This window comes from Hippoglossus stenolepis, chromosome 17 (assembly GCF_022539355.2).
Source record: "Hippoglossus stenolepis isolate QCI-W04-F060 chromosome 17, HSTE1.2, whole genome shotgun sequence".
NCBI lineage: Eukaryota > Metazoa > Chordata > Actinopteri > Pleuronectiformes > Pleuronectidae > Hippoglossus > Hippoglossus stenolepis.
This window is the reverse complement of record NC_061499.1, coordinates 12,379,141-12,397,875: the sequence shown is the minus strand read 5'-3', so window position 1 is coordinate 12,397,875 and position 18,735 is coordinate 12,379,141. Positions and strand designations below refer to the sequence as shown.

Genomic DNA, 18,735 nt, shown 5'->3' with positions numbered 1-18,735 from the left:
AGGGGAAAGTGCGGGGAGGAGTGAAATAATGGTGTTTACAACATGGCTGACTGCTGGAGCGTCGAATGGGGCCTCTCAGGAGACACAACATCACAGCCTTAGCTCCACTGTACTCTGTGTGCATAGTTTTGCTCATATTATTATTATTATAACATCCGCTGCTTCTCCCATATGTGGCCTGCCTATACCGTCCGTAGCCTTTCTCCTGAGATTCACTTAGGACGACTTTAATTAGCGGCGGATTGCTTTCAGGAATGTAATCAAATTCTAGCCTAAGACTCGGAGCAGGGAACAGTCGACCTATTTACCTGAGAGAATGAACCACTCTGCAACTTTGTTCCTTTTTATTCAGTAACTGCGTAAAGTTGAAAATTCTAATCATGCTCTCATTGATTCGATTACAACAATAATGTGGCCTCCAGTGCATCTAAAGTACGTGTGTGTGTGTAGAGAGAGGATGTGTGTGTGTGTTGTGTGTGTGTGTGTGTGTGTGTGTGTGTGTGTGTGTGTGTGTGTGTGTGTGTGTGTGTGTGTGTGTGTGTGTGTGTGTGTGTGTGTGTGTGTGTGTGCAGTGGTGCTCTTTCATCCTGGCCTTCCTCAGTGAGAGAGAATGTAAACATGGGCCCCTGGCCAAGCTCCATCAGCCCCAGAGCCTCCGGTGTTGCAGCCCCGAGCCCTGGCCTCAGTCGTCCTCGTGGCGTCGGGTCACTGAGAAGGGAGAGTGACAGGAAAACCTTTGTGTCACGGCACTGGTGGTGAAGGAATGCGTGTTCCTTACAATCTGCCAATGATTTTAAGAATAATTCAGATTTATTTCAACATGGGTTATGCTCTCATTTTCACCAAAATTAGCATTTACCCACATTTTTTAAACGTGGGTAAATCTACTAAAAAGGCGATAGACTTCTTTCCCATTGCCAGTAGACGAGTTTGGCTTTCTGTTATTGTTCCCCTGGTGAGTCATGTGGGACTTCACAGACGCACCAGAAACCAACACATGAGAAACCTCACTCTCTTTCCAGTGTTGCATTCTGCATGATGCCAAAGATGTAAAGACAAATAAGTACACAAAGGTTTAATGGCTATTTACGTGCCAACACCCAGAAGTGAAATGCATATCATAATGTCGCGCCGGAAAAGGTGCAGCATCAGCTTCAAGACGGCCAAATAAAAGAAGAACAGATGAGCATGCTCACACGTGTGATGAGCGGGGGGGGTACAAGTGGTCAGACAAGCAGATAGGTTTTAAATGAGTTTAAAGCAGTTCAAAGGAATTGTTTTATACATTTCAGAAAGATGTTAATTTTGTGTGTCTGTAAACTAAACATGAAACTGGAGCCAGCAAGTGATTACCTTGGCTCTGCTTTAAGACACAGGGGACAACACCTTACTTATCTCGGTCCAAAGCTTGAAAAAGTCTGGTTTTAGTGGTTTAAACAAAGACAACATACAATTAGTGAGCTTTACATAGACAGATTTAGTTACCTTTGGACAGCAAGGCGGCTGGATGCTTCTCTCCTTCTGGATGTTAAGCATAATAACTTAATAAAAAGACATGAGAATAGTATCAATCTTTTTAATTTTGAGTTTTTGAGAAAACAAAAAAGCACATTTACCAAAAAAAGGATCAGAGTAGATTAGAAAAGCCTCTACTGTCATTGTTCAAACAAAAATTAGATTTAGTTCTACTTCTGAATAACTGTGCAAATTCCTACAAAATCTGACAATAGACTCATACCAATAAGTGTGAGATTTATAAATACTCAGAAATAAAAGAGTGGACTTTCAGTTATTGCATAACATGGACATTGCACTTAAAAATGATGTGAAAACATATGTCAACATACCATATTTATGAATTGGTGAATGATTAATTGTGAATTAGAGTTCAATTCCTTTAATCACACTTTCTAAATCACTTAGTTTGGAGGTGAACCCGAACCCTCTAGATGCTGCCTTGTGCTCCAGACCTCAATAATTAAGGGAAACTACTTTCTAATCACTGATAAGAACTAAATCCTCAGAAATATGTCCCAAATTGTAATTGAACTAACATGACCCTTTTAAATATCAAACGCATGCTCCAGATAACTTTTGCATACATTCGCAGACACTAACAAAAGCATTTGGCGACCATGCACTTTCACCCAGGCAAAAAGCAGGTGCTCTCTCACGTGCGACTGCTCGCACATAACACAAACCAAACGCCCCCGCGCTCACATGCATGCACTCCCATCGTCGTACACTCCCCCGCAGTGCGTGCACCAGGCGTCGGTGGTGGTGGCACAGGTCCGGATGCTGCATGTCAGACAGGCTTGGAGGTCTAGCCCAGGAGGTCTGGAGGTCCTCTGGGGCAGGAGAGGCCATTTCCTTCCACGAAGCGGAGGAGAGCGCAGCCGTGGGGGAGTGCGGGGGAGGAGGGGGAGGATGCTCTCAGCAGAAAGGAATTTCCAGAATGTTGTCCTTTAATCTAGAGTCAGCCTCTCACACTCTCCTTCTCCCTCAACTCCAACTCTCCCATTTTTTATTCCTCCCCCGGCGTTATCTGACCACCTCCAGCTTTTACTGTATAGCCATGAGGAGTGGAAGAGAGGGAGACAGGGGGAGAAAATGCAAAGCGGCTGCATGACCTGAGAGCAAAACGCTGTGTCGTGCACTTTTAAGGCTGACTCACTGTCTCTCTCTCTGACCGTCCAGCACACTCGCATGTGTGTCTGTTCATGCAGCCTGCATGGACGGAGGAGGGAGAGGGTAATGAAAGGATATGTGAAGCAGAACAGAGAATCGGAGGGGTGAGGGAGAAGGAATGCAAACGTAGTCAGAAGAAGAGGAAGGAAAAGGACAGAGAAAAAGCAACTTTGCAATTGGAGCATGTCCTTTTTTCTTTTTATATCCGTCTACGTGTTGTTATCATCTCCCTGTAAGTGGACGCGTGGTTAGGCCGTAGCTCGAAGCGTGTTCTCTTTGCCAGGGTAATATTCTTCTCAGATATTTGGTATAACAGATGTGAGTGTATGATCAAAGTGCATTCGTGGACATAAGAGGCTCTCCAACTGCTTGCAGCGGCTTAGAGGAACAGACGGGGAAGGATGATTTTGTAGAGAGTGAACAGGAGATTGCAGGAGAGAGGTGGGGAGAAAAGGGTGAGACTGTTTGGAAACGAAAATGAGCACACTGAAACTTTTGAATCTGAGGTTTGAGGGGCTCGACAGTTCATAATTTTTCAAATATTAGGGAGCGTTAAGTAAAGCAGTTAACTGGTTATTGTTTATAGATAGTTAATGGTTAGTACTTTGTGGAAGTGAGAAGTGATGCTCACAAAGGCTTATGACCACTAGTTTCATTATGACCAGCTGCCCTAATTATTCCTATTACTTTTATTCTATCAATTTTTCGAAATCAAACTTATTATTACTATAAGTGTTGTCTGTGTAGCTAGAGCCGGAAATATCGTATTCATAAAAGAATCTTGTAAAAATGATCGATGAGCCCCACTCCATCATTTACACGATCAATATATTTTAATGTGCAACTGAAAACACAGATCAACAAATGCACTTGATAACTGGACATTTGAACTCATGCATTTTTCTTTTTAAAGCATGATAGCATGAAAGACCTACCTTATCAGAAGTACCACGTCAAATATATGTATGTATGTGTATATATATATAGTCAGGGTGTCATTTCAGATTGCAATAAACGTGTCTGTCCTCCAGCGTGTATGTGAGTACATCCGAACTTGTGATGTGTGATATATATATATATATATATATATGCCATAATCTGCACTTGTGGTTTTCGAATAACTCTGTGTTGCAGATATACCCCGAGTTCTACATCTGTGGTTCTTCCTAGAAGGCTCATGTGTTCGTAAGAGCCCTGACCTCAGACTGTGCAGAGCTTCAGCATCTGTGCACTTAACTGAAGTCACATGCATTTAGCTGCAAGACTCACAGGAAGGTGTCGATTGGGTCATTTAGTCCTTTATGCATCCATCCTCATTTTCAAACGACGTTTGTGTGTCTTTTCTGGTAACATTGAAATGCTGGTTTCTCAAAATAGATATTAAGTTAAGCACATGCAGAAAACGTACAGATAAAATCAAAGAAGTATAAATAAAATCTTAGAAAATCAAAACTATGCAGTCTTCAGTTTTCCTATGTTAAAAAAAAACTGTGACATTTTGTTGCCTGACAACAGGGCCAGCCACTCATCTCCCATTCATGTTTTTTCTTTGAGGTTTCACTGTTCTAAAAAGCCTTCAGTGATCCAAACAGTCGCTCTGTTCATTCTGAGAGCGTGTGTCTCACTTCTGGTCACGTGTCTCGGCCGACACATCGTGGCCAACGAGCCTCAACTTCCTCCCTATTTCCACTAAAGCAGGAAGCAGGAGATGAGAAAGTGTCACACATCTGCAAAACGCAGCCCCGGGCTCTATTAATAGCGTCATTCAGTTTAGAAGAAAAAAGTAATATGACTGAACTTTTTATTCTTCTTATCAGCGTGTGTTGAGCGCCTGGCTGAAGAATTCCAGCTCGGGGTAATGTTTGGTCAGATTGTAGGTTTAACTCAATGACTCCCCCCTTACTCTGTAATTATGAATGGAGCCCCTGTTGCATTGAATTCTGGGGCAGGTGGGTAATAAAATAATGCCCCAGAGCCTGGTAACTTAACTCATTGTTGGTACTTAAGCTGCTTCCAAAGACCGTCGGGAGTATTCTGCAAGAATAAATGTTTTCTTTGTCACTCGTGGCTTATTAAATCCTTATGGTTTAAAGTTTTGTTGACATTACTGTGAAATAATATAATCTTTGTAATTTTCAAATGATCAGGGCAGACAGTTTAACTACCAAATATCTTGTCTGAGGAAATGCACAAATGAAGATAAAAAATCCTGCTGCAAAAATCACACGTTTTTGTTAACAGCACATCGACGCAGGCATCAGCCCATATCACCAAGAGCTCTTGAATCTCGTCGGCTTGTTGACATCTTCGGCGTGTTCCTCCTTTTTCATCCTGTATTCTTTTTGTTTTGTTTTTTTTCCAGTTTCGTGTCTGTCATGTGTTCGAGATGTCGTCAATGCGCCCACTCGACATTTTCCCGCTGTATTCTCACATTTGCTCACTCTGACATATCCCAGACCTTTCCGGGGGTGGCAGTAAAAGTTGAATGTCCAGAGCAACCGACTCGGACATTTACATTCAGCAAAGTTCAGGAAAATGTCTAGAGGTTCAGTGCCTGTCTGAAAGCAGCTGAACAGTCTCCAGCCATTCTAGTAGCTTTCAAGCGCTGCACTTAGACACAGTGGTGCCTTCAACTTAATGTTAACATCGGAATGAAATCCTGCTCATGACGATATGGGATGCTGCGGCGTGGAACACTTCCCACCGGGTATGAAACCTTTAACAACACCGGTGTTACCGATTACGCTGGAAAATGTGCTAGAAATGATGTGTCTGCTCAGTATCTGCAGATAATGATGCAGGCACACATTACTCCAGATTGCACCAGACATTTTACAAGACGCTTAATATCTGCAGAGCACTTACTTTGATCTCAAACATTAGATTTTGCTGCGGGCAGCCTCACACTGCTGATGGAAGTATTAACACCAGATGCTCTTAACTTCATCACACAGTTTGCAGATTGAGACATGCATGTTTTCAATCAAGTTACTATTTGGCATTCAAATTAAATTGTGACCAAATCTCCCGCCATCATCAATGGTGAATGATGTAAAGCAAACACCTAAAGTTTATTATTTTAGCGTCGGACTAAATATTAATAGTATTTTGCTATTTGATGCCATAAGAATTTGGGGTGAAACATCATGATTGACACTTGAGACTGACTCACGATTGTTGGTACTTCGAGACAGCGGCTCAATCCTCGTAGCTACTACGCCAGATATTAGGCTTCGTTTCTAGATATTGGGAGGAAGTGCAGATGGGTCGTCCATCTTTATACACAGTCTATGGTGCTACCACTGATACACAAGAACTAAGCAAAGGGTTTTATGTCTATAAAAAGACAAATGTCTGTAAGAATGTTTTTTCTTTGGCAATAAATGTAATAGTTGTTGTCTCAGTGTTGAAAGAAGTGGAGCACCTGACTCTATGCATGTATTGCCAAACATAGAGCCGCACAGCTAGATATGCTTTCTTCCATAGGAAGGACCAACAAGTAAACTTATTGAAGACCAGGGAGAAAAATCACACACACACACACACAAACATTCTTTGGACAGAATTAAAACCACTGATCAACACATGTAAAACTGAAGTCATCTACCTCCCCCAGTGAAAGAATCATGTCCAAAAGCCTGTGAACCATAAAGTTATGCAAGCGCTGACTCCATCTGACTTCTCATGAGGCACTTGAGCACATAAGCGAGGACCTGCTTCCCTCTTTAATAGTTCATATTTGGCCATGAACATCCTGTTCAAGATACTGACCTCACATTACCCCTACGAGCCTGTGGATAACGTCTAATGAGGGCACCGTGTCCTCATATCCCGGCAGAGAGTCCGAGCATCTAATAAAAGATATCTAGGTGACACGGCACACGCTTTGCTTACAAACACTCACCTCCGACTCTGAGATCCCGATAAGTGCTCTGCAGAGCCTGGAGGGGGGACTGCAGCCAAAAGCTGCTGGAAAAATCTGGAGTTAAGGAAAGCACCTGGAACCGGTCCACTCTCATACTAGGGGTCAGTGAGTTTTGTCTGGAGGCTTTCCCTACTGTAGCTGTTAACAATGCTGCTGCTTTCCTGCAGGCCATGGCTACACACACACACACACACACAAAGACACACACACACACACACACACTCAGAGCTCCCAATAGAGTTACAGGGACAAATTTGAAAACCATGCTCAGGGCTAATTGGCACAAAATGGCCACCGTTATACCTCAGGTGGGTGTACGGTCGCTTGATGCAAAACAGGAAGTATTTTTTTTTTCTATTTTGGTAGGCGTAAGAGGAAGGATGGGATTATTGATGCCAAAGTCGACCCATTATCTCTTCATGTAGACCAATAAACTCAATGTATTGTTCATTATTGTAATAGGTAGCGCACTTAATAAACCGATATATAATTCTGTATGTGCAGGTACAGTATTGCGTGTCCCTGGTGGATTAATGTGGAAAGACTGTGTGACGTGGTTACACCAAAACAGGAGCAGGGAATCGTGTCCTGCCAGATATGACATCATATCTTGCGTAAGCCTAAGATGGGAACAGAGAAGCATTACCCCGTGTGTCCGTGTGCGCATGTGTGCGTGCGTGTGTGTGAGAGAGAGAGACCCCTCCCTAGACAGTGACTTCAAATTACACAGGAAGAAACTATAAGAGATGTGTGTGTGTCTGTCTTTGCATGTAAACTCTAACAATTGTGTCTCAATTGGTTTCTGCTGTGTGTGTGTAGGTGGTGACACTGTGGTACAGAGCCCCAGAAGTGCTGCTCCAGTCCAGTTACGCTACACCAGTGGACCTGTGGAGCGTCGGCTGCATCTTTGCTGAGATGTTCAGGAGAAGGTGAGAGCTGCAGGAAACACACGGAGCAAACTGGAGACGTTTTGACTGAAATGTTAATCTGAAAAATCCCAGGGACACACTTGGATACCCGTGTAGTCTTATCAGTGAATTTAGAACTGATTTCTTGGAAAGCCCGAGAAGATGAAGGAGGAAAACATGGAAACAGAAGAGGGGGATCTTTCAGGAGAAAGCTCTGATGTCTTTTTTTTCCACTGGGGAAAGCGTCCCTCAGTGAGCCCGACACCAGACCCATTAGATCTGGGGAAATAAATCAGAAAAACTTAGGGATTTAGAGGTCGGCAACCAAACTACCACTACTCACTATTCACATGCCATTATTTTCGAATTATCCCCTCAGTCGCCCGCTGCTGTCTCCTGTCTGTCTTCTGCTTTCACAATTACACATGACATTTACACCTCAGCTGCTGATGACTGAGTTTTTGGGAAATGAAACATACATAAACTTGGCACAGTGTCTTTGCCACATACAAGCTGGCTCTTAATCCATCAAAGGCATGTCCATACACTATGATATATACTTTCTCACATCAGTGAGACCAGGGCGCCTTTTCAGACCCGGTTTTAAAATCTGTCCTGAGTGATCCAATCACATGTAGATGGCGCTAAGCAGGTCTGTTGTGATAGGATCCCACTTCCTTGCTCTATATGCAAAAGAACGCATGTTTGCAATGACCAAATGATGCTGTTTTGGACCCGTCTGAGTCGGGATGCACTAGCATTCACACAGCTGAAAGAATATTCCCACCAGAGACTGTATATAAAGATGGACGACATGATTCCACTTCCCCCCACTATCAAGAAATTAAGCTAAAATACCCCGTATACGAATGTGGCCATCTTTCGCATTAGGAGTCTGCGCAGTATTGATCGGAGAATGGAGCTGCAGTAGCGAGGTGGCGCCGATGTTTCCCCCTGTTTTTATAGCATCCAATAACTAATTAAAATCAAACTTACCAGAAAAATGAACATAAGATAAGGGCTAGATAAGATAAGGGTAGATATGAACTACCCTAAAATGACAGAAACCATCTTTCAGTTTAGTTCATGCCCCATCAACTAACATGGAGCAGGCAGGACTTATGACCTCTACTGCAATCAGCCACCAGGTGGGAGATCGAGACACTCTGGCTTCACTTTCGATGAGCTGTCATGTCGTCCATCTTTAAATACAGTCTATGTTTGCCACGTTGTGTCCCAGACAGGCCATGAAGGGGATCGGATTGCATTTGGTTGCGTTCACACATGTACTCAGAGCTGCTGTCTTGTGATCCGACCACTCAAGGCGGATGTTAATACAAGGTGTGGGGGTCTAAGTCTGACTATAGAGCTTATAACAGTCATCTGCCATCTTCACTTTCCCATGAAGTGATTTGATCGTTGAAGTGAAAACGGATTCAAATAATTTAGGGAAAATGTCCCAGATCTTTGGGGTCAATTAATTTTATTCACCTGGTGTTTTTCGGACCATAAGAATTCCACCGAGAAGAGACCCCTTCTTCTGCTTCTGTTCCTCACCAAAAACTTTTTATTTTCCCATTTAAAAACCCAACTGTCGTCATTACAGGATCAGTTATTTGGGTGTTTCTTAAACTTGTCGCCGCTTCCTTAAATGACACCTGTCAGATGCCCTTGTGAGCATTGAGGAATCACATTTCAGTTGCCTTATCGAACCACTCCAGTAATGGCAGGCTGCCTGCTGTGGTCGCAGCATTGCGAGTCACGATTCTGCTTCTTGGTCTAGGTATTTGTCAGTTTGTGGTCTAACGAACTTCACACACTGGAGAGCCAGGCTAATAACGTACCAAAAAAACCCTTCAACTGCCTGCTTATGCAAGAAAAAAAGGACTTCTCCAGGGCATACGGACAAATGTTGTCATTGTGGCATCAATCTAACGTTATATTACTCATTGTGTGTTTTAGAAATGTGTCTTTTATTCCAAAGAGCTGGGACCCAGCCAGCTTGTACTGGTGTGCTGTGGATTAGATAAGAACGGTTTCTCTGAGGTAGGGCTAAGTGCCAGAAAGAGCAGCCCTGCCTGTAGTTTATGCTTCCTTCCCCAACCGTCCTCACACCCAGTCTTGCAGAACCACACATGTATGGCACGTTGGGCTCAGTGGGAATGTAAAGAGGCAAAGGGTGACACAGGGTGAAGCGATTTTGTGTTGCCGTGCAGAATGCAGACGAGTGAAAACTACATGAGAGGTGCAATACAAAGACAGCAGATGCCTTCTCAAGTAACAATGAGATCTTGGATCCAGAAGGAGGTGAACCACAACAAGCATGTTCTCCTTGCTGCTGATTTCTGAAATTAAATTTCTTAAATAATTCTCTCAATAAGTTACATTTTTATTCTTGTAATATTATGACTTTTTTTCTCCTTAAATTACAACTTCACTCTTGTATTATTCCGACTTTATTCTTGTAATATTCCAACTTGATTCTCGTAAAAATTGTGACTTTACTCTCGTATTATTCAGACTTTAATCTTAATTAATTACGACTTTATTCTTGTAATATTATTACTTTATTCTTTTTAAATTACAACTTTATACTTGGTCATTGACTTTTTTCTAAACTTTACTCTTGTAATATGTATTATTTTTTTAATTAAATTTACGAATTAATTCATCACAGTTGATTAAACATTGTTCTTGTAATATTATGACTGTCTTTCCTTTGACTTTCCTTTTTTTTCTTCAATATGGCCTTTAAACTCAATTGTACATTGCCGTCAGTCTCAATCAGAGATTTTGGTCCAGCTTGTTGGATACTAGCAAACCTTCAAATGAGGGAATCTCCTATAGAAACATGGCATCATGGGGAATTGAAGCTGTTCTCAATTCCCCATTATTTTTTTATTATTGGCCAGAAAACTCACACTCAGTGTTTTCCACATTCACCTCTTTGAGGAGTTGAACCTGTTCCAGTGGAAACTAATGTTGGTGTATCCTTCCCCACTCTGTCCTTCTCAAACAGAGTTGGTGCAAATGTGTGTAAGGTCATTAAAGCTTCATTTGGCAGCCTGCTGTAAAGATGATTCCAAATGGATGTTGGTGGCACAATTCACCGTTTTGTGTCGCCTGTTTTTCCAGTAGCGTAAAGTTGGAGTGTAGGCTGCTAATCATTGTATTCACAGTCACATTTGCACTTAATACAGTAGAGAGGTGACTGGGTGTATATTCAGACATGTTTAATCCCATTCAGACCCCATACATCATGTTTGGCACTTGAAGTGAACATCCTTCCTTCTTGCCAACTAGGGACTGTCATGAAACAACAGCAACGTGTATTTAACGTGTGGAAGAGAATATAGTGTTCCTGTTAAAAGCAGACACAAAGCGAACTGCTGGCAATCCTATCTTGTCTGATAGCAGTGAGAGGTGTGTGTGTGTGCTGCAGGCGTGTGTGTGTGTTTGTGTAGCCATTCCCACTATAAACACTGACCCTGTCAGGACCAGTAGACCTCATGGGGACTAAAGCCCAGCTCTAATGTGGCAAGACTTAACCTGATTAAGTTTAGTGGTTAGATGCGAATTATGGTTAGAGTTAGTGCCTGAATTGGTCATGCTTAAGGTTAGGGATAAGGTTTTGGTTTGGCTGTCCACAATAAATGGAAGTCAATGGGAAGTCCTAATAAGGATAGCTTGGCAAACCTGTGTGTGTGTTTGTGTTGTCTGGGTTAGGGTACTTCTTCTCTTACCCTGACACAATGAGCTGTAAAAAGCCTTAAGGTGGAATCAAGGCAGAGCCCTTTGATGGTGATAAACAGAACATACTCTCTCTCTCTCGGTCTCTCTCTCGGTCTCTTTCTCTCTCTCTCTCTCGCTCTCTGCAGGTGATTAAGATGGCTTTTTAAAAGGCCACCTGTTAGAGATTAAAGGGCACCTGGGAGCAGCAGTGAAAGAAAGCGCAAGAAAGAGGCGATTGAGGGGAGAGTGCGGAACAAGAGCAGACGAGAAAACACGTTTTTTATTGATTTGCAGTTTTGTTGCAGTGGAGATTAGAATCGTTGACAGCTCAAGTACAACAGCCCCGACTGTAACTGCCAACGGCAAATGGTCCGGCAACAAAATTGAATGTCCTTTTTGTGGGAATGAGTGAATACCTCAGGTGCACAACAGATTCTGATGATTTGCGTGATTCTTCTTGTAAAGGAGACATCACTGCTTTGTTTTTGTTTTTATATTCTTGTCAATCAACTAGATGTCTTGGTTTTTGACGGCCGGACTAAACAAGCAGCCTGAAGATGCTGCATATTTTCTGTCACATGTTGCAGCTCCATTGAAGCAGTGACGGCCCCTTTTCACCCTGTCATCTAATGTTGCAAGTCAGAAAAGTGCAAATCTAACTTCAAAACATTTTTCTTATGACTCATGAAACTTCAAAAGCTTTTTCCCCTCAAGCCTCTTCTTCTCCACTTTCACAGTCAAACCTGCCATTGTACAAAAAAAAAAAAAAACTCTTTTAATGACTATGTACTGAAGAGAGGAGTTGGAAACTTGTTGTGAAAGGAATTTGAGCAAATATCATGCAAGTCTGCATCTGCATGACTGGGATAGTGTCAGGGTGAGTCATGATTCCAGTGAATGAGAGCGCCTGCTTGTTGACATTCCTCCAATCGAAAAGGTTGAACGTCTTGCGTTAATGGTCCGCGAAAGGCCCCACATCCGTGTTGACTTTCTCACAGTTTGCTGCTCGATTGATAAATACCCAACGGCGCACACTCACGTGCATGTGGGTGTCTGTGCATGCTTCACACAAAGACACACACGCACTCATTTGTACAGTACATTCAAACACAAACTTACATGTCCACACACACTTCACACTGACTCGAGCTTTAACACACGAAGAAGGCAATTTCAATCTCTATTTCTCTTTCTCTCCATTTCCCACCCGGACAGATTGACACTCTCACGTGCAAACATGCACGTGCACATGCACTCATGCACACATTCCAGAGGTTGTCTCAGTGGAATGTGGGACAGAGCCGTGTTGGCACTAAAGGAAGCGTTACTCAGCTGCCTATCCCAACCCATTCTCAGTCCTCCTTTAACTGCCATCCGTCTGTGGGTGTATGCGCATTTGTATGTGCACGCAAATGCACGTGCAGATGCCCCTTTTGTGCGTGCATGTGTGTGCTTGCTCGAGTGTGTGCGACTGTTGCGTTTGCACTCCACTGTAGATTGTGTGTGCATGCCAGTGGTCGGCAGTATGTGAATCCAGTCATACCCCCTCCAACAAACCGACAAACAGCTCCAGGTTTAAAAATGGACCTCTCGGAATTATCAGCCCTACTTGTTTTGGCATGATGACTTTGCTGTAGGTGAATTTTTTTTCTCTTCTACTTCATACATACTTTGCAACAGTCAAAACTGCTTTGGTCTGATCTTGAATGGCTTTCGAACCTCAGTGCAGCGCTTTACCCCAAAAGACCTGCGTATGTGGTGCGGTCCTGTTTTTAAATGTCAAATTACATTACATTATACTACATGTCATTTAGCTGACGCTTTTATCCAAAGCAACTTACAATTAGCATCCATTAGGGGGCATTTTTTGGGGGCTTCAGCATCTTGCCCAAGGACACATTGGCATGGGCTGGGATTCGAGCAGCCAACCTTCTGGTTAGAGGACAACTGCTCTACACCCTCAGCCACAGCTGCTCCAAATGTCCAGATGTTTTAAGAAGTGGTGCAACAACAACAAAAACCCACAGAGACTTCCATTAGCTTGAGACCTCAATAATCAAAACTCATTTCCACCCCTGATCTGAAGCAAGTGATCGAGAGTTGCTGGGGAAAAAAAGCACAAAATACCCCTGAGTGACTAATATCCCAGTGTCTGAGTCTGTAGGAAAGTGTGGGTGTTCAGCTATGTGAAGCTTCCTGCAACACAGGGAACACATGGTGGCGAGCCAGCCGCTGCTGACTGAAGTTAAGTGGGGTTGCACTTGGGCTGTATTGAGGCCTGGATACAGAATCCATACACACAAATGCATACAAGCACACCTACAGGTGTCAGTGTCCTGCATAACATTGACATCTGCTGGCGACTGATTATCTCAAACAAACAGAACAATTGTAAAAAAGGCATACAGCTAGTTGGTTCCCTTTAGACCATTTCATACTCTTATTTTGAAAGAAATTCTCATCTCATTTTGGTAAAGAGTTGTGTTGCTCAAAGAAAGTTGTCTCTTTAACAACAACACCTCATTTCCTTTTAGAGGAACATCAGCTGGAAGGTCTAGTTCCCATCCCTCTTTTTCTGTTCAAATAATCCAACTGTTCTTTCACACGCCTCTCCCTCCCACTTTCCTGCACATATTCACACAGAGAGCAAAAGCAGACACACATAAGGGATAAATAGGCTTTTTCTGCCTTGTGCGGTGGCCCGGCAGCCCTGTGCTGATGATGACTACTGGAATTTGTGCGGGTGCCAGGGCAGGCACAGCCGCCCACGGGCATGCAAAAGACGGCCCAAAGCCGCAGGAACCACCAGCAGCCCCGCTGTCGCTCTCCACCCTCCTTTCATCCCTCCCTCCTTCCCCTCTACGACCAGCGCCGCCTCACAATCTGCGAGCGGCGACTGTGCGGCCACTTCAAACGTTCACATCGGAGTCACACATTCCTCTCCGCCTTGAGCCAAAAGCTTATATCTTAAGTCTGGTCATCCACAGTGCACTGTGGGCATCAACGCTCACATCAGAACTAATGCTGCACACTGCCAATGTGCGTTTTAAACTTATTCATTAAGTTTATAGCAGTGCAATATTCTGTATATAGACATAGACTTGTGGAAATGTTTCAGCAGCAGTACTCAGACTCAACTGTTTTTATTTTCCATTTTCCAGGCCGCTGTTTCGAGGAAACTCAGATGTTGATCAGCTGGGAAAGATTTTTGAGTAAGTAACATCGACCCTGTATTCTCTGACCACTCCTGAGGTCCTGTACGTTTCTTTAGACTCGATTAAAGATACCAAAAACATTATTGAACTCTCCGAAAAGTCAGTCATGATGACCATTTTGCATCGTTCCAAAACTCACCAACCAAAATGCATACAAGCTGCCAGTTATTTAAGCATTTATATTATATTTGAGATCTGAACTGGAGCCGCACTGATGATCTTTATCATCCCACAGTGTTGTCGGGGTACCTTCAGTAGAGGACTGGCCCCAGGAAGTGGCCCTTCCACAGAGTGCCTTCACCCCTCGGCCCCCTAAGCCAATAGAAGACTTGATTCCGGACATGGAAGAGCAAGGACGGGCCCTCTTAATGGTGGATACCTTATTTTTTATTTTTGTATTGCTTTAAACTTGATAACAAACCATATTTGGGTTTGCTCATTAGGTTTAACATGAACTGATCATTCTTGTCATTTTAATCAACCTTCTCTCATTCTGTCTTCCGCAGCAATTCCTCGCCTTCAACCCCTCCAGGAGGATATCGGCCTTCGCGGCGCTGAGCCACGCCTACTTTCAAAGCGTGGACAGCCACAGTAGAAGTGTGTACGCGGCCCAGCCCATCCCCAGCAACAAGCCCACTATGGAGGAGAGGAGCGCTTGACAGTCGTCCCTCACCCTCAGTCATCCAACACAGCGTCTATGAAAAGCGTTCAGCTCGCTTCTCTGCCGTCTGCTTCATGTTTGCTTTCACAGCGTGAAATCAAAGTGCGTTGATTAACATTTTCCAGACTCTGTTTGGCGGATGAATATTAAATGTCAAAGTGAAAACAAAACCTGTAGAAACGGATGAAAATTTTAAGTTCAAATACAAAACACAAACTAACTGATTGAAAGGGTGCAAAATTCAGAATATTTATCAGACCTTAGGCATCAGTCACCGCCTTGCATCTGTGTAGTATCTGTATCAGTGTTGCACATTTCAAGAAAGCTACTTTTCTTGTTTGCAAACGTGCATAAGCTCTGTTAAGTTATATGGAGAGTGTGACTGAGCAGCAGCTTTAAGTTCTGCATGAAATTCTTGATTAGATTGTGATTGCACCCTTTCCTTTTTTTGCTTAAAGACTGAGCTCACTCTGCTCCATACTCACTGCCTCCACATTTTACTGATCTCCTTCCAATGACTCCTCATTTTTCATAATGTCTATCTATTCATAGTGTAGTTTATGTCCATAGCTGCAGCAGATGCATTTAACAAAAAAACAAAACAAATTTTAATGACACACATGAGATTCTATCTACTATCCAACCTCAGAGATTTGTTTTCTCTTTGACGAGAAAGAGATGTTTTTCTGAAATTCAGCGTTAAAACAAAAGCTTAATCGACTGTGATTCCGTGTTGCGCATAAACTCAGAAACATGAAATAGACCCACAGGGGGCAAATACCTTTTATAGTCAATGTACGGCGCTCTGGGAAAGTCCTCAGAAGAAGAGAGTCTTGACGCGTCGGGAACGACGACGCCAACGCTCTCGCCCCCTTGAACTGATGCACAAAGCTATCCTCCTTCCATGAACTGATGGATTGTAATTGCTGCTTTTAGGTTTAAAATGTTGATGATGGACTGTGTTGAAGCAATGCAAAGACACTTGCATCTCAGACTGACTGGTGGCAGTGGATGGACCGAACCGTGTAGGCCACAACGCAGAGGCCTCTTTCTGACCAGTGTTCAGCCTTGCAAGAGCCCTCTCTCGACTGAGGTGGAGGGGGGGGGGTACCAGACCGTACGGGAGCCCGTGTGGAATGGCGTCGGATCTGGCGTGTGCACCACCACTGACATTGGCGCACTCCGGCACACGCCTGCCCATTTTTGAACCATTACAAGGCATCACAAGCCAACCACTCGCTGCCATGTCGTGACTTATCATTCCTGTCATATATGTATTATATCACTGCCACCTTGAGGATGTCCTGAGTAACTGCAGACCAGTAGCGGGATTCTAATGGCCTCTGCACTCTTCGAGGGACTCGTCGTCATCATTATGATTGGGCTGATATCGGTGCTGAGACAATGATGAAAGAACCTTATAGAAAAAGTTCCTGCCACTCACTCGGTGTTTTATGACTTGCTTTTTAGTCTTTGCCGTCATGGGCTTTTTTATCCTTATGAAATACAATTATTATTTACTATTTGAATGATACAGTAATGCACAGGCTTGCAATAGGTGGAGAAAGTCCCACCAGCACTACTCATCATGAAAACATTTGGCATAGTATTGTTGCCAATATTCTGTATTTAATTTTAATTTTATTGACAAGTCTTATATGCTTTTTTTTTTCCTGTCAAGTTTGTTACTTGTTTTTTTTTTGTTTTTTTTAAGATGCTGGGGCATATAATATTCTTACACCAATTACACCAACTTTGTAGATGATTATAGAATTTGTGTAAGAATAGTTTGACAATGTAAGGAATGTATAAATGATAGGCATTGGTACTGTACAGTATGTAGTGCTAAGAACAAGCTGCAACGATGGACAACCTTTGATACGTGCATCGTCAGCCCATAGAAATGTCATGAAAAAAATGGAATAGACGTAGAGTAGCGAGGGTCAGTGGAATGTCGTACGGCGAGAGTATTTTTTCTATTGAAAATGTCGGGCGGGTTCTGTGGGTGCTTGTTGAACTTCATTTACTTTGGATTGAGAGTGACTACCAATTTTACAGTGGTTTTATAATGAAATAATGCACAATTATTTTCTGTACAGTTTTTATTTTTTATTTTTTTGCTTTATTTTTCAGTTTGTCCTCTTTTATTCAAGTTCAATTTTTACCAGCAAAGGAAAAAAAAGCAAGTTATCCAGAGTTGTATTTTTGTATGTAGTAGTTCTTGCAGAACAGTAACATATTTTAACACTGGTTTTCTTAACAGGTAGTGCTGCTAGCACACACACACACACACAGACACACATACACCCCTTTAACTTTCTCAGGTTCTTGTTATGGACGTCCGAATCTCTCGGACACAGTTTGCACATCCTCGGGCTACTAACTGACCACATCACCTTCATCATCCTTCAGGTTTTTCTTTTTTTCAAACTGTTCCTCCACCACGATGGTCGTCTACTGTCATTCCTGTTTTATCAGATATATGTTACTGTAGTCATTACTGTCTGAAGATAACTGCCTGTATGAACTGTTTTATGCCAGAAACCGTTTTAATTGTTAGATGGCGAACACGATGTAGATCCATGTATAACTGTCTGCTTTGACTTAAGCACTGTGTGAATTTTTCTATTTGATAAAGACTCATATCTGGTGTCAGTGGTGCGTACAATGCAATGAGAGCTCCAAATACTTTAGGCGTAGAGGTTTACAATACAAACAGGTTTCCTTCGTCTCATTACACTTGATACAATCACTGTAAAGCTTTCCTCGTGAGTTAATCAGCTTGTAATAACATTTCAGTCTCGTATTGATAACACACAACTGAAGTCCACTGTTGAGCTTTGAAAAACGTTCGCTGTGTTTGAAACCGACGTGTCTTGATCCACCACATGAACTCGCATCTCTCACACACACAAACACACAAGTTCCTGTGTCACATTTGTTTTTAACACATTAAATTTGAGACTAGGAACACCACAATCATGGCATTATACTTATGTATGAATGCAGGCATTGGTGTCTTATTATTGTGTTGCACCAGTTGAATAAAAAGCAGCTTTTTACGAAGGTTGTCGACTCGTTTATAAGCTTGATAATCGTTCAAATGCATTTATTTTTGGGATGTGTACACCAGATGCAGCAACTTGTAACTGTAAGTCATGCCGTCATGCAGTCACAGCAAAAGAACAGATGCACCTTCATACATGTTGGACTGTCGCTTATAAATTAGAGCACAATCTTTCTCTGTAGACATTAAACACATGAAACATAACTTTGACATTGACTGCGCCTTTAACGCATCAAACGTAAAGCGCTTTCTGTGCTGTCAGCTAATTGAACCATGGTGAGTAAACGAGAACTGATGTCCACATTGATCAGAAATAGAAAAAACAGTTCAAGACCTTCTCCAGGCAGTTTACTGAGAAGCCTGTGTGTAGGTTATAATCAACAATATAACAAAAAGTGCATTTCATTTTTGACCTCTTCCAGATCACACAGATAGGAATAACAACTTTATTTATATACCACTTTTCAACACAAATTATAAAATGCTGCACAACAAGAAAACAAATTGTTAAAATACAAAGGGCTGCACAACAAGAAAAC

General features: G+C 42.6%; 1 protein-coding gene across 3 annotated transcripts in view; it reads left to right on the top strand.

The window, feature by feature from the left end:
• The window catches only part of cdk6 (cyclin-dependent kinase 6), a 37,544-nt gene extending 19,349 nt beyond the window's left edge, over positions 1-18,195 (top strand). For all 3 annotated transcript variants that reach the window (XM_035182897.2, XM_035182898.2, XM_035182896.2), the window contains exons 5-8: positions 7,433-7,542; positions 14,415-14,465; positions 14,704-14,839; positions 14,975-18,195. In XM_035182897.2, the coding sequence (XP_035038788.1) occupies positions 7,433-7,542; positions 14,415-14,465; positions 14,704-14,839; positions 14,975-15,127 (450 nt within the window). In that variant the 3' untranslated portion in view covers positions 15,128-18,195. The remainder of the gene's footprint in view (positions 1-7,432; positions 7,543-14,414; positions 14,466-14,703; positions 14,840-14,974) is intronic.
• Positions 18,196-18,735: the final 540 nt, after the last annotated feature.